The 16931-nt window shown below is 37.6% G+C and overlaps 1 protein-coding gene across 3 annotated transcripts in view; it reads right to left on the reverse strand.

Annotated features, from left to right (window-relative positions):
* BMPR2 (bone morphogenetic protein receptor type 2) overlaps positions 1-16931 on the reverse strand; it is a 113847-nt gene that overhangs the window by 18714 nt on the left and 78202 nt on the right. For all 3 annotated transcript variants that reach the window (XM_054208386.1, XM_054208385.1, XM_054208387.1), the window contains exons 4-8: positions 9560-9670; positions 8948-9039; positions 6672-6902; positions 2539-2653; positions 740-900 (exon numbers count right to left, since the gene is read on the reverse strand). In XM_054208386.1, coding sequence (XP_054064361.1) covers positions 740-900; positions 2539-2653; positions 6672-6902; positions 8948-9039; positions 9560-9670 — 710 coding nt within the window. The remainder of the gene's footprint in view (positions 1-739; positions 901-2538; positions 2654-6671; positions 6903-8947; positions 9040-9559; positions 9671-16931) is intronic.

Below are 16931 nucleotides of genomic sequence, written 5' to 3' on the forward strand. Positions count from 1 at the left end.
AGACCTTGGCTGCCTTCTACAGACTAGAAAGGCTTCTTTGAAACTAACCTAAATTTTCCCTCCTACAACATAATTCCATTACCTCTCGTTCTATCCACACTGAATGCAAACAGTTTATTCCTTTCTCTTTGTAGCAGCTGTTTACATATTTGAAGACCTGTCCCTGTCTTTACTTCCTTAAACGATCCTTGTTCTTTCATCTTTTCCCAAAAGGTACTTTTTCAAGCATCCCCTGTTATTTGGTCCATGTCTTTCTACGTACACTTACTCTCCCAGATGTATCCATTTAAAGTCCAGAAAATTGCAGATGACACACAGAGAAATGGTTGTAAGGTGTAGAATATGTTATGTCACCATTTCGGAAAAATTAAAACCAAAAACCACTGAAGAATGTTTGGTCTTCAGTTAATACTTGCAGTACCAGAGCGTAGGGACCCGTACCACATCATCGCAAACAACAGGGAACTACCTTGCATCTTCTCATATCTCACACAGAAAACTTCAGTCTCCAGGGTTGCCAATCTATCACCTTTCAAAATGCTAGGTTTGGTTTTGAGTGTTTTGAGACTAAAACCGGTTTCATCCTATCGAGGTTTCAGCCACTTCTCACCCATATTGCAGCAATTCCCCCTTACAGGAACGTTATCACCTTGTAACGACAAAACCAACTATTTCTCAGTGTTACCTCCATACTAATTTGTCTTCCTTTATACACTGGCTTATCTTCATTTGTACTTACCTCACTAATGGCTGCATTATCTTCCTCACCTGGGCGTACCAGTCTGTTTCCAGTTAGCTTCATGGAGAGTCCAAAATCGCTAATTACACATGTTCCATCATTCTTTACCAGTACATTGCGGCTGTTCAAGTCACGATGGGATATCGCAGGTTTGTAATGGTCTATTTGGACATACGGAAGTGCTTGTTATTATTTGAGCAGTTCTACTGTTTGGCAAAATGAGAGAACCTCATTATGTCTGCTCAGTTATTATAAACAGAAAATCAACTTATGTTTTAGAAAGCTAACATTTTTGATTCTTTATAATGAGCTCCACGGTATGCTATCTATAGAAAACTGACTGGCATTCAGAGCTTCACTGTGTCTATACAATATATTAGGCTACTGCTATATACAGTTTTAGTGTTTGCCAATAAGCTTCTTTCCAAGGGATATTTCAGCATGACTTTGGCAGGGGAGATAGCATGTACTTAAGCACAGACCTCCTGCCACAGCCCTGACAGCCACTCCAAATGCTCGCTCTCATATCCACACTCCTATGTCAAATACGGCACCAACTATTTACATAATGATTGGTTTGCAACCTATTCAGAAGATATGTAGGTAATATTATTCCGGAGAGTCTGAACATGTTCATCTTGCAAGGGATCTGATCTTTTCCAAAGAATTATCTCAGCTGTTCCTATTTTATAAGCAATTTATTTTGTCAGTAAAGCAGCCAGCACTACAGAACCAGTTTTACTGTAGAATTTATTCTACTCCAAGAGTTCCTTCCTAGCATTCATAGACCAGCCTATGGCTGTCTCTTCTTTATGATGGGAAGTTTACACAATTTCTGGCTGCTAACGGACACACCTGTCTGCACATTTCGGAATGATGAAGTTAAGATGATAGCTGCAGTTTCAATGGCACATAGGAATACTGATTTAGGTATTTTCAGCCTTGCATTTTTAACAGCATCTTGAGTTCGTAGACTCATAGTTGTCATTCTTTGCTAGAGTTGATGCTTAGCATTTGAGATATATAGTTTGGAATTTTAATCCAAACATTAGCACCTTAACGTAGAATTAACATTACCACCCTTATATTTACTGCCAAAAAGCTAATGCTTCAGTGCCAGGCCATATTCTGCAGCCTGATACATCACAGATCTCAGGATATCTGCTTTATAATCGTGATACTTCAGCTGATGAAATGCAAGCATGCAACAGAGATATAAAGATATAAATCAATATATTGTCATATCCTGTGCTCTAATAAAACACTAAAAGTCCAGCAGTATCATTTGTACACAGCAAAGACTAGGCCCACGCCCTTAGACAAAAATGAAGAGATATGATAAATAAAACTACAGTGGAGTTAGAAGATTTAATTATTTCTCTTTGTGTATACAGTTCACACACAAACTAAAAATTGCTTTGGTGATTTGTGTCTGAACTGCACAAACAAACAGAGCACCCCATCTGTTTGCTCTCTGCTAGACAGACACCCAGGGCTCCAGGTCTTCAGTCATCTGTTGCCATGATACCGCAGCACCGCACAGCTCTGCCGCCTCCTCTTGCCTTTCTCTGGGGCTCTGCTGGCTCCTGCTCCGTGTTTTCATACAAGCATCACAGACGCAGCCCACGACATGGGATTGTTCAGAAGGAAAGAACATATCAGAAGTTCTGAGTAATCTCTATTTGCATTCATTATTTCCTACTTACCGTACTGTCACGCATTAAAAAGAAAGGCAGGAAACTACCACCTGATAGAAATAAGAGTATCTTGAACATCCCGGCATCCCTTCCTGGCCTTACCTCCTCGAGGTAGCTCCGTGTGCAGGTACGCCAAGCCCCTAGTTATAGAGTGTGCCAAACGACAGGAGCTCACCCAGTCACTTGTGTGGAGACTCAAATATTTGCACAAAGAACCCTGAAAAACCAAAAAACAAAACACAAAACCATAAATACTGCATTAAAACCATTTCCCAGTTCAATAACTCAAAATCTTTAGGAGTCAGTTTTATCCATCGCTTCTGAAAGGTGTAATCCTGCTACTGCTTCTTTGTTCACCCAGATGTTCTAAAACACAAGATCGGGCCAAAGTTTCATTAATTTCTAGTGCTGCCATTTGGTTTATCTAAAGAAATGGAACAGAAAATTTATCACAAAATAACAGGGACTGCCTTTAGGAATAATGAGATTAATCATAAAACAAAAGCATAGCATACACTTGATTTATTCTTTGAAAAAATTCTTGTTGAACAACAGAAGAAATATAACTGTAGACATAACAGCCTGGGTTACTAAATAGTGGTCTTTAAACCATTAGCACGTACAGAAGAATACTCAACATCTCTCACTGGCATCTCCCCTGTTATAATCTATTTATATATCAAAACAAAATAAACCCAAAGGCAATTCAGAATAGGAGCAAGTCCACACGCACTGAAAAACAGGAAAAAAGAATGTCATGTTCCTCTTTTCTTGAAAGAGAAGTTAAATGTGAAATATGGGGGATTTTTTAGTAATTTGTGGTGGAATCTCCAAGACAACCAGAGGGGTGTCAGTGATGATACTGAAATATTCTAGAAACTGAGACGGCTCTCTGAAACAAGAGCCAGATCCTGCAAACTATGACACCTTTGAGCAGTTTTTATGCACATAGTCCCCAGTGACAATGTACTCAGTTTAAACAAACTAAATCCCCATGCATGAAGAACAAGTCGTCCAGCTGTCTCTGCGTGCATATTACAATATAATGTTTATTTATGACTACAAACTACCCTGGTTTTGCCTATTTAAATCTGTAATCTTGAAGATGCACCAATGTCTAACATCTTATCAGCTGCAACTAAAACCACTTTATTGCAAAATTAGCTATGTAACATTTGGTTCAAAAAACTCTGCTACGTGCCATCCGAGTCCATTTGGAGTTGACATTCAGGTAGGTAACCCATGCACAGTTCAGATGGTGGCACATAGATAAGGTAATTTAAAATGATCCAAACATTAGCCTTTTTTTTTTTTTCTTACATTCAATGCTAGAACTAAAACCACGTTCTTGACACTTCTTAATAGAATTACAAAAATCTTACAGACTTTTCAGACTTAGCCTGTACAGAACAAGGAACCCATCAACAGATAACCTCCTCGGTGAAAACACAGACCAAATGTCACTCATACAGGTTTATATCAGCATTCTTTTTTCATTGCTTAAAATGCTGTTATATGAGCTTCAAATAGATTTGGGTAATTAAAAAAAAACAAACCAGCTGAGAATCCACCTAAAAATGAGTTACAGAATTTTAATTTTTTTTTAAATTTGTTTAAAGCTTTTTAGGAAAAACAAACACTCTTACTAGCCTCCATCTGCCAGAAACTTGGGTGCAGTAACGGATCATCTTAGCTCAGTGGGTTGAGATTCCAGCCCATTCTACTGGAGACACAGTTCCGTTATCGTGGTGTGACTGGGAAACACTCACTGTATTAAAGACCTCAAACCAACTTCAAGATCTTTCGGCTGCAGAGCTTGCTAGCCACCAGATATTTTTTAAGCTGGCTGAGGGTTGTGTTTTTATGCTTTTAGTGAACTTCAATATAAATGATAACCAGGAAAATTTTTAGTCAAAATTTGGAGAGAGAGAGATATATATATTTGTAATTGAGATTATTCTTGTCAGAGTTACATGTTAAATTGGGGACATTTGTTCTGATTATGACTTTTGATAAAACTGATGTTTTTCTTTTAACAAATCACAAGATTCTACTATGCGTTTTACAACAATTTTTCTGTTGTTCTAAAAGGACAGGAGTGTCTGACTACTGGGGGGATGATTCTTACTTACTGCTTATTCACCTGTCACACCTCAGAGTACCATCAGAACTCCATGCTGATTGATAAGTACGTGTATTGTTCCTTTTATTACTTGCTCACCTACTTTCTTCGCTCTGAAAGCATGTTTAGATAATAACACACTTTGAGTCAAACCCATCTGTCTTGCTTTCACTGAGGCAACACCAAGAACAATGCTCTGTTTTGTGTGTTCGTATTTCCAAGAAGGAAAGTATTTCGAGGAGAATGATGTTTGGATGGGAAGTATTTCACCTGCACATCTTGTATGGGTTACTCCTTATTGAAATAAGATTTATGGCTCCAGTTTGAACACTACAATTCCCTTTTAGTAGGGCTGCCCCAGCAGGGTTCCTTCTCTGCAGTTGGCTCTACATACAGCAGAACATCTGCTCACTGAATTAAGGATCACACTGTGCATTAATTACACCTGCTGTGCACTTTTTCCAGTGGCTTCCAAGCCACCGGTGGATTGATTTTAGACTAATAGTGCTGTTCTTAATACCATATTGAGAAAAAAACCTGATAATATGTTGTCATAAGCCTCATCTGTGCATTTAATCAGACTGTTAACAGATCCTGTTTATATAAGCAACAAGACACAATTTTCAATCAAATTACATTTCAGCTGAAAATCTGTTCATTCAAGAAAACAGCAAAACCAGATCACCTGTTAAGACAGTTATGCTATGCCCTCCCAGGAGTAGAATACTCACTTCATGTCACTCAACTCAATTAGTTGAAAATAAGCCTACTCTGCCAGAGCTGACGTGTTTTCCCACTGTCCATCTGGAATAGGCACAACTGAGCTTTTTCTATGGTCATTTCTAGTCTCTGCAATCTCTTCTTAGATGCCCATCTCTTACAGACCGACATGATCAAGTGTGCTCTCACTTAAAAGTTTCAGTTAAGATACTCTTTACATATTTGTGAAGTGCTATGTTGCCTTAAATTTGCATATATATTTAGATATTTATATACACCTATGCATTTAACTTCCAACATGAGCATATATGTAGAGACTAAAACACCCTAAACCAGGCCATCATTACTGCTATTTATTACTGTTCTGTTTCCTTTTGCGACTTGAATAAGCAGCTTTTGTCCTACTGTCCCCATAACAAATCAGGCTTCAGCTATCACCTTTACATGCTGGAGGAAATACAATATGAGTTTACTCACTTGAGACCAAAAAGCTCATTAAAAAAATTATTTAACTGAACAGTTAAAGTCCTTTCCCATACACAAGCAAAAAAAAAAAAAAAAAAACATTCAAGACAAACTGTGAAACATATTTTTTTTTGCATTTTCATATATATAATCCCCACATACATTACATTTTATAATTTTTCATGAAAGTAATTCACATTTATGTTGTGTATTTTTTAAAACATTTTTTGTTTCTATGCATGTGCACACACCCAAACACAGCGTCAGGAACTCAAATTAATGAATTTGAGGGATGTAAGCATTCGGTTAGCTAAGGAGATTTGAAGACATGGTTCTGGAAAGTAAAGCTGCTTTCTTAACACTTGTCCTACATCATCAATACATGGTACAGTAAAATAAATATGGTATGCCACAGAAAGCTTTAAAGAAGATAACAGGATAAAAAGCCAATATGATTTACAGTACCACAAACCAGTTTGACAACAATATTGGATCTATTATGTTTCATTGTAAAAAAACCCCACCATTTACAGCTACTGAGTGAGGTCCTAACTTCTGTAATAGAGATATAATGTCTTAAAACTAAGAAGTTTTAAATTTATTCAATTATTTTTAAGTAAAAACAACTCTTCAAATTCTGTCCTTGAATATTGCACAGTTGACTAAAAAAACCTGCACCATAACCAAGAGCAAATACTGCAGCTAAGAATTTGTAAGACTACATTTAGTAGCACTAACTGGGAAATCTTAAAGGGTTTTACAGTAACCCATACTAAGGTTCATTAAAATTGTAATTTATATGGATTGTTTTTACATTACTGTGCAAGAAGCGGCAACGAAAAACACAGCAAATGCTAAAGTACATCCTTTTTATGTGGCTATTCTTGGGAATCTAAACCAATCCAATTGATTTCTTTGAGGCACTTACATTGGGGTAATATTCCATCACCAATAAATATTCCATACGGCCGTCCGCAGTGAATCTCTCATCCCCCACAATGAAGCGGGCAATGTTGTCATGTTCCATCAGTGGAATCCTGTAAATATTCCTCTCATTGACAAAGTTCTGACGATTAGCAAAAGAGAATACTTTCACAGCAACTGGACGTTCATCTAGGGAGCCTTTATACACTGCTCCATATCGTCCCCGGCCAATCAACTGCAAAAAAAATGTAAATAATTAGTTCACTAAGTAATAAATGAAGACAAAATCCAAGTTTTCAATCTACAAAGATTGAACACCAACTTTTATACTGACTTACACTATAAAAAATAGTGAATATAGTGAATATTTTGTATTGAAAACTAGAATTAGAATGCTGTCATAAAAAGCTATTTTGGAGCTGGAAACCTCAGCATAGGCCAACTTAGATCTCACTAAATTGATCTATGGTCCAAATACCCAGTAAATAAATCATAAATAGCCTATTCAGCCATTTTCTATATGGAATCAATAACATCCATGTGTTTTGTGCTGCTAATTCTCTTATAAAACTTTTGCCTACTAAACACTTATGGTTTTCTGTGATCAATTTTAATTGACTCCGGAGATCACAGACATTAAGCTAAACATTTTAGGTTTAGGATAGCTTTACAAGCTGTACCTATTAGGTTAGTAGTAACAATATATGCATTTGTAGTGCAAAATAGACACCAAAGGAGGTAAACAGGTTTTAACAGAAAGGAATAATTAATTCCTTACTACCTGTGCATCTTTATTCTAGCCCCCACTATGTTAGACCATCTTCACAGAACGGCCTTTCCCATCTCCATAGCAACTGGAGAACGATGCAGTCTCTTCCCTAAACCAAAATGTAGGACCACCTTCAGCAAAAGTCCTAGTTCCCAAAGCACAAAAAATTCTAACTATATAAGAATGTAAGCATCTATTTAATTCAAATAATTTTCAGGAAGACCTAGACATGAAACTGTAAGGATTTCATGGACCAGTATCTTTACCTTTTAAATACTTACAAATGGAGAAGGAATGGAAAGCACAAGGGATTATAAAAGTAATGCTTCTAAAGATGATAAAATTGTCTAACAGGAAAGTTTTCAACAAATAAAGTACCATTTAACAGACAGATTTTCCATTTCTTAGTCCTTCCATGTCAGTGGATTGCAAAGTGGCAGTGAGTCCCTTCAAGGTACAAAGCTGGAATGTATTCTACCCACAGAGATGTGAAAAGGCAAGCACAGGATAAGACAATTTGTTCTGCAACACCCTGTGACTGGGGGTGAGGAGTCAGCTCCTTAGGATTTAAGAAAGAAGACAGAAGACCCCACAGCAGATCTCCCTGCCAACAAAGTCAATGCACATCAGTACCAGTAATTTCATCTGGGGCTTTGCACACTTCTTCAATACACATCCTTATACTCTTGGAAACTCTGCCTCAAGTACTTTTTTGTTTGCAGAAGGCACCCAAGCTTCTTTGCTGGTTAGTCTGCTGTCGCCATTTGCCCAGACCACACTGCAGTGGGGACTACATGTCTGCAGCCTGCATCTCTACGTGTGATTTCCATTGGGCAAAAAGAATGGTACCACACTCTGAATCTCTCTGTGTCATTCTACCGATATATTTCTGGATAAAAGCTTTCACAAATTCCATAAGTTCTACCAAGCAAACCAATTGCAAGCATAACATTTTACAGCTTTCTGATGATACATCTAATACCAAGCTGAGTAGAAAGTTATGGTTGGCCTCTAGTTGCCATGGAGACGGAGAGTACCCCACTGTGAAGAATGACTACACATAAATGCACCACTACCAAAATATACCGTCCTATCTGCAGTAAATTCTATATTCCAATAGTGTTACTAAAGCATTTCAAATGACTATGGTAGGATACTGCACTTAAAGTGATCAGTGTCAAAGCAAAAAGACAGATCTTTTGATGCAATGCTGAAATACAGCACATTCCAATTTCCTCCACTGCCTCCCAGTGTTTAGTGTCTTCTTCTCAAGGTAGAACATGTTCTAGCTAATACCAACAATATCACTAACAAAACCAGGCAAAATTAACTGCTGTCACCTTTTCTTTTTTTCTTTTTTTTTTTCTTCTTTAAACTATGATTTAGAAGAAAACATTACAGGAGCACCAATACATTTATTTCTGTAACTAATACCTGAGAGGTGACATGACCACAAGTGTTACACTGAATAAAAAGAAAAAAAAAAAAAAGAAACAGAGTTGAACATTTACCTCCAATAACTTTAGATTATCCAGATCCAATGAGGGCTCTGATGCTGCTGCCTCCATCATGTTCATACTGTGCAGACCTTGTTTACGGTCTCCTGTGAAAGGGGGTGGGGAGGGAATTAGACAGTTTCCTTTTTTTGTCATGCTACAAGTGAATACAATACAACTTACCTGGGACTTGGCAGAAATACGTATTGTAGGCAAGAACATAAACAAATAAAAAGGAATCCTGTAAAATCTTCTCCGAGTCAATAAAATCAGCAGTGAAGGTGCTGATAGCTACAAACTGAAGGCTATCTGCTACACAACTATTTTGATAATTGAATGTCACTGGCAGTAACTATAAAGCATGTTCACAACCTCATTTAAACTGTGTTGAGCAGAGGATTTGTTGAAGAAAAACTGGTCCCAAAATGCCAACTTAGAGAAATCATAAATCTCTCTGAACTGTTATGAAAGGGCTATCACCATAAAGTGTCAGAGAGGAGAAGGGTAAGCATTATGTACAAACATATAATAGGGACTGGGGAGAACAGAAGACATAAGTATAACTTTGAGAAATAGTCAAAAGAACCATTTAAAAAAAAAAAAAAAAAGAGGATTGTCAAACCCTACCTGCAAGCATCCTGTATCCAAAAAAGAAAGCAGCAATCAGAACAGCCAGAACAGACACAGATGCAAGGGCAATAACTATAGTCTCATCTCGATGAAAAGAATGAGAAGAATCTGAAACAAAACAAGATGAAGACTCTTTAATTGTAAATTTGAAAGAATCAGCACTATAAAACATGTAATTGTTATTACAACAATGAGGAAAAAATTGTGCTCTGGATTGTAAGACATTGCACTAAACTCTTTTTCCTCTTAAAATCTAGGGATGGCAAAAGAGCTGATCAGCTCAAACACAGCTGAGTGCACATTCATGGGCAACTTTTCCCAGTCTTCCCTTGCCACTGCAGAGAGAGGCACCAACAGCAGAAAGTGAATCTTCTTTCCAGCTGGCAAAGTTCAGCCCAGCCGTGCAAGTCCTGCTCTGCTATCTGGGCCTTAATCCAGTCTCCTGGTACAAATCAGCTCTGTAACCATCACAAGGGTTTTTTAAATTATTTTTTCCAGAATGAAAATCTCAAAAAAGCTTGCTGATAATACTGTAAATGTGATGAATAATGAGCGTTTTGTATTCAAACATCTACAACGTATATTAGACACAAGTTCATTTGTGAAAATATTTCAAAATACTTTGGGGTTTTGATTTGTTTTGTGTCAGCACTCAGATAGTTTTTAGCATAATTCTCACTCCTTAATTCACAAAAAGACAGAAACATCTCCACAGACTGCAGCAGAATACCAGGAAACCTGAAACAGTAAGACACTAACCAAACTTAAATAACTAGTTTTACTGAGACTTTTTAAAAATAACATTTGATTTTTGTCAAGATGCAAGTATCTTGCTTTTTCCTTTTTTTTTCCAGAGGAAGAAAAGGTTTTAATGAAAAAATCTGTTAGTGTCTTGAATAGTTAGCTTAATGCTTCTCCACGTCAGAGCCCAGTCTCGCTTCTTGCAGGCATATAAAAATTCAGCCACTTTAATATAAAAATTTATTACTGCAGATACTCCTCTGATGTCAGAATCGCTGGAATGTGGCACTACAAGACCTCATTTACTTTGGCTTCAAAACCAAGTTTGGGAACTATGTTGAAACTTGTCTTATATATTGCTAAAAGTACTCCTTAGAAGACTGTAATGAGGCCTAACTATGCTAAAACCACAAAATGTAAAATGCACACAAGGCTTAAACATTGGGTAAATTTTTAGGTGAGACTGGAATACAATTTATCCCAGTCCACCCTAGCTGAATAAACTGACAAATTCACTTGGCTTGAACTGCACTTAGAAGAAATTAAACATGATTCATTTGTTCCAATTCCCGGTGGGGACAGACACAAGAGAACCAGATAAGAAGAGAAAGCAAATATAAAAGACAACAGCTTCCATTTTTACATAACCATAATAGTAAGAGGAAATAATAAAAAGCTGGTAAAATAAAATACAGGAGAGCGTTTCAGCTGTGATAGAAGTACGTGAAACATCACCCACCAAAAATAACATGCCGCTCATATCTGACAAACCCTTTAAATAAGGGGGAGCTTGTGATAATCATGACACCATCAAATGCGCATTTATTCAAAATCAAAAGAAATACCATCACTACTGGTTTGGGTAAAATAAGTTTATATAAAATAAAATAAAAACAAGAAAATAAGCTATTGCCACAGGGAACTCTGCCATGGAATAAGAGTTGTGACTTCCATTGCGAGGAGATTAAAAGATACATGTTACAATTCTCATTTGAATTATGAATTCAAAACATATACATACATACATACATATATATTAAAAAACACAACATCATAAAGAAAACTTACATCATACAAAGCTATATGAAATATTACACAAGTGTAAGAAGCTGAATGATTGCTGGCAGGGAAATGGTAATTTTGACTTTCGTATTTTTGTGAATGGATTTTACATTTTTCTGGCTTATCTTTTAAAATATATAGTAAATGTGGTGGTTTTTTGCATCAGTTCAAGACAGCGCTTAGCATGTACTAGGAAAATGCAGGTTTTGAGGGGCTAAGCTTTTTGCTATAATCTCAGCTGTATTTTCTTTGACCCCGCAACCTTCCCATTGCTAAATACACAGTAATCGTTTCCACCGCTGTTTGCCAAATGCTAGCTAAAGCCTGGATTTGATTGCTCTGCTTTAGTTCTTCTTACAAGCAAAGGGTTAACAGCATGCCTCCATCACGAGGGCCCTCCTCTGCCCTGGAACAGGATTTTGCTGCTCCTCGGCTCCTAGCAGCGCCCAGGGCACATCCCGAGCAACAGGGTTAGTTACCAGCTCTGGCTGCATTGGCACACTTGCTCTTTCTCCCCTTAGAAGCTTGTGAATAGTGGCATTATGCAGGCTGGAGAGCTACTAGAAAATCTCCAAGTAACACTGTTTCGTGCCAATCAGCAGTAGGAAAACATGCAGAGAAAAAGGATCCTTGCTTTCTCGTTCCTTGGTGGACCATCATCTCTGGTGGCTTTTTTGCCTTTAGTGGGCAGCTGTGCAACCGCCAGGTAACCTCAAAGAACTTACCTGGCCTTCAACAGGAAAGAACGTTTTAATTTTTTTTTTTTTTTTTTAAGACAGAGTTGTTTCTTAACAAATCTTAGATTGGCTTATCTTGAACCCATTTTTAATTCCTATAAACATTTTAAAATAATGTCACATTCCAACAGCCCAGTCGGTCCTACAGTGTGAGTTACTACTGTCAGGTTGTTGAGCAACATTTATAAATTTAAGAATAAATACAAATTTCTTAGTAACTAAACATCTCAAGGAGTGGTAATGTACAGCTCAAAACAATATGAGTAGGTAACCCGTTGCATACTATGGCCAGTCATTTCCCAGAAAGGACAATTTTACTATCTTTTGCATGTAATTCTACATAAAAAGACAAGCACAAAACAAACACAACAACAAAAAGCCCAGATGACCCCCATAACCCCACAGAAAGTATTATTTCTGTCTGCCCTCTGTCTGCTTTGTATGACTAATCACTTTTGATGTTGTCAGATTATCAATCTTTCTTAAACAGAACAAAAAGGTTATGTCACCTACTGACCCAGTTTTGAAACCTTCTAAAACTTAACAAGACTCTTATTAACTAATTAATTTTTTTTAATACATCTCTTTCTTTGGATACATTTCATCTTTAGCCTTTTACATCAGCTGCTGACTTTCCTTTAAATGCCTAGATGAGAAATGCTAGCAAAGCCAAAACTAGATAGGATCTCTCAAGGCATCTGCAGAGGTTCACGTTGCCTCTTTTATCTGCTTTTAAGTAAAATAATATATATTTTATATATACATATACATATGTAAAAGCCATATTTCTCTTGGTATTATCTGGAGATGCATTTTAACTAACTCACCAAAAGGCACATCAGTGTGGGTCAATAAACGTAATTACTGACCTTTAAGGAAGACACTTTTAAAATAAGAATGTAAAATACACACATTTACAAATTTATTTTCATGGTTTTTTCCATTAACTTATAGTCCTGCCTGAAACAACCACAACGCCTTAAGATTAGGAAATTCAATGCAAAACTTCATTTGATATTACGCTTCCTATCAGTAGCTCCAGATGCATCATGGAGCAAAGACAAAATTTTCTGAAGTAAGACTTTGTTGGTCTGAGACTGTTAACAAACCCATCCCCAAAACAGCAGACTCTGCTTTTAAAGTTTATTTACAATGACAAGACACCTGCCCAACAGCTTCAGTATTTTTTCACCATGTCACAGTGCAAACTAAACATGCATAGCTACTATTCAACAATCTCATTTGAGGTTTTGGGATCATTGCCAACATTTGGGTATTTCTTTAGTGACAAATACAAAATGAACAAAAACCGAACTGTCCAACATCAGCTTCAAATTTCAGACCTGGAACACTGGTATCTCAATATTATTCACAAGCCAATGTATGGCAGAAAAAACCCAATAGCATACGATGAGAAAAATCAGCTGCAGACTCTAGAAAATCCAATGATTAAGGAGTTGACTGCTGAGTCAAATTCCACCTACACTTGCACGCAGAAGATACTGGCAAAGCTTCCTCAAGTTTATGTTACTGTAACTGCAAGCAGAGGTTAGCATAGTTGCTTGTTTCGCTGCTATTTATATGTGAGATTTTTATTTCCAGCTTCCACTTAGGCTCCCTGGTCTAAACCAAAACCTGCCAAATCAAAAAATTAAACCCAACAGAAACGGTTGTAAGGCCCAAAACACCTTAAGAGCCAACTTCTTATCCCACTTGGATGGGAAAGCGAGAGGAGTGCTCACAGGGCTACCAACTCCTCAAGCAGCAGCGTGAGGATGCGTTTGAGAAGGCACACAGCCCGTACACACTTCTAGCTTGAACATTTCTGATGGTAATTCTGATACTGCTCGACATTTTTTCTGAAGTCCAACAATCCTATCACAAAGAAATATCACAGCAAACAGTATAAGTTGTTGGGTTTTTTTGTTTTGGTTTGGTTTTTTTAGTAAGAAAAAGAAACAAAGCATGACTCATTAAAATGGAGATGACCTTCTCCTGGCTGGGGAGCAGCTGGTAACCAACAAACCACCATTCCCAGAAGCATCCTGACCTCACCATCAATAAAGAGCTTGTTTTTGGGTTCCAAAAACCCGAGTACAACAGCTCCTGTGTACAGAGGGAATTTTGTCAAAGGTACACACAAATAATTGAGAATGTATTTCAGAGCACACTGTGAAGGGGAACGCTTCTCGTACTCGGTTAGAATTGAGTCATCTGGCCAAACCCAGCCCTGCACTTTGGATACTCCCTGCAGGCACTTCAGCCGCATTAGGGATTTCTCTCTCTTCTCTCAGGCATCACTGCTGTAATAGTTTCCAAACACTTATACAATATCTTCGGTAAATTAATTTTTAAAAGTTAAGCTCTCATATTGCCACACATGGAGGTTGTCTATTGCTGCCCTCCTAACCTTCCCCAGGAATGACACAGAATGAAGAACACTGACAGTGCTAATGGCATCAGGAGAAATATTTTTCGTTCAAATTAACTTTTCCACTATAAACATAAGCTTGTAACATTAATTAATGCAAAAGTATTCCAATCTGTGCCTACGCTTGAGAAAGTTTCTTCTGTTATTTCTCAGTAATTTAACTTTCAAAAATGAAAGCCTCTTTTGCATGTTTCCTGTTTCCGTACTTTAAAATTAGCATTTATCCTATTATCAAAGAACATTTTGAGAAATCAGAGAAAACTGAGACAAAACCAGGTAAGAACAGCCAATGGCAAAAGTCTGTAAACATACAGAACTCTTCCCTGGGAGCCAGAAAGAGGATGCGCCATTCCTGTATCTTCCTTTCCCATCAGCAAACACTGCGAAACCTGCAGACAGCTGTCCCCTTAGTTCCCCCCACCCCAATAGGCCTTCCCTCTGCGGCCGCTCCAGATAAAGCATCAGCTAACCCACCACTACCAACGCTATTGCGTCAGTTCAAGCACCACAGTCTGTGCTGTGAAGGTAAAATATTCCAGCCTGGTTGACAAACTGTGAGGAACCCATGCAGAGTTTTCACATTTCCTACTTCACCATTCAGCAGATTGTTGCCCCTGATACTATTACTGAAATTACAAGGTATGAAGTGAACGGAATGGGAAATGAGGAGAAGGAAGGACAGCCTCCTCCTTAGAGCAGCTGAAAGCTGTCCTGAAAACTCCTCTCTACCATTATACCAAAGGTGCTGCACCACGATGGCCAAAGAGCTCCCTGGAGATCACTGTTATGATGAGACATCTTAAGGCAGCCATGAGAAAAGGCAGGGAGTGTCATCCATGTTGAAAAACCAGGAATCCCACGGGGAAAAATTTGATTGTATAATTAAAGGCTGTATCACAACACAAACACACACAAGGAGACGGCCTTAAAACTGTGCAAGCAATTATGTTGTTTCCTTCTGAACTTTAAATGTTTGAATATGAAACATTAGGCTTTGAAATGTTTCAGTGCTATATATTTATATGGGGGTGATCATATAATAAAGGACATTTGCACATAAATTTCCACCAGAACTCTATATTGCTATTAAAGCTTTTCATTCCATTTTAGAAATCTGCCTACACTTCATGTAAATGACTCACAGCTGTGTATCTGTCACACAGTAGTAAATAATGCTAGAAAATATATGTGTGTATTTAAGTTTAGATAAGCATTGTATAAAAACATTTTAGACAAACATAAAATTATTCTAGATAACAAAAATCAGTTTTAAAAATAATTACCTATGTTCCCACAGAACTTCTGATAACAATATACCAGAAGCCAAGTGGTCTTACAGCTGTTAAGTACCAAAATATTAATATTTATTTAAATTGCCGTATCACCAAGTAAGTAGCAATGTTAATCTCCAACAAATAAGGAAAACACCATCCTTTAACCTTCACAGCACAACAGTAACATCTGATTCTTCAAAACAACTACAGCTGTATGGACTCTGATCAAAGTCAGTAAAATTGCACAGGGACTCAAAGATCTGCCCATACAGATCGCTTTAAAAAGAAGCGGAGTCTTCACGCCATCCTACAACTATTTCTTTGATGTGATAGATTCAATATGTTCATGGCCAATCTGTTGCAGAAGTTGCTTTTCCATTAAGGAATCTTAATGATACCGAGGGTGAGATCAGAAGCATGAGGGAAACCTTACGGTTCAGCCACCAAGGCAGCGTGAGATGGAAGGCTGATGGGTTTGGGGAGGCATGGCCTTCAGCTGCAGACGACTGCAAATATGCTCTGCAGATTGAGAAAGAGACTTTTCAAGTATAATTAATTCTACTTGCTTTTAAAGTCGCATTTCTTTTCACAGCGGCCCTGTACAACTTTCATGATAGTGATAAGATCTCAGTCCTTTGAAAAAAACATACAATTAGCAATCTTTTCCAAGGGCCTACAGATCTCAATCACAGTCTGTTTATCTGTTCCTTCTACACATAGCTTATATCAGACATGTCCTAGGAATCTTCCACGAAGTGTAAAACAAGCCCTCATCCCTTACTGCATTCTAGCAGCGCATTCCAACCAAACCAAAACACCTCATCAAGTCTTTTTTTCTCCTCTTTTCTGGAGGATAATCAACATTTCTTTCCAACCAACTGACCACTATTTCATTCCTGATCCCCTGTCCCGCAGCAAGAGAGTTCAGTCTTCATCACGCTAGAGCAAACGACAAGAAAGCCTCCAATACAAACACTATACCAAAACCACTCAAACTATTTCAAGTAAATCTTAAATTCATTCCGCGCAGGGAGGAAAATGTGAAAGAAAAAAAAAAAGTCGAGAACTTGTAGCGAAGAAATAAGAATCCCAACCACACAGCCTTCCACACCAATTTAACTAAA

Source organism: Rissa tridactyla, chromosome 7, assembly GCF_028500815.1.
Source record: "Rissa tridactyla isolate bRisTri1 chromosome 7, bRisTri1.patW.cur.20221130, whole genome shotgun sequence".
NCBI classification, from domain to species: domain Eukaryota; kingdom Metazoa; phylum Chordata; class Aves; order Charadriiformes; family Laridae; genus Rissa; species Rissa tridactyla.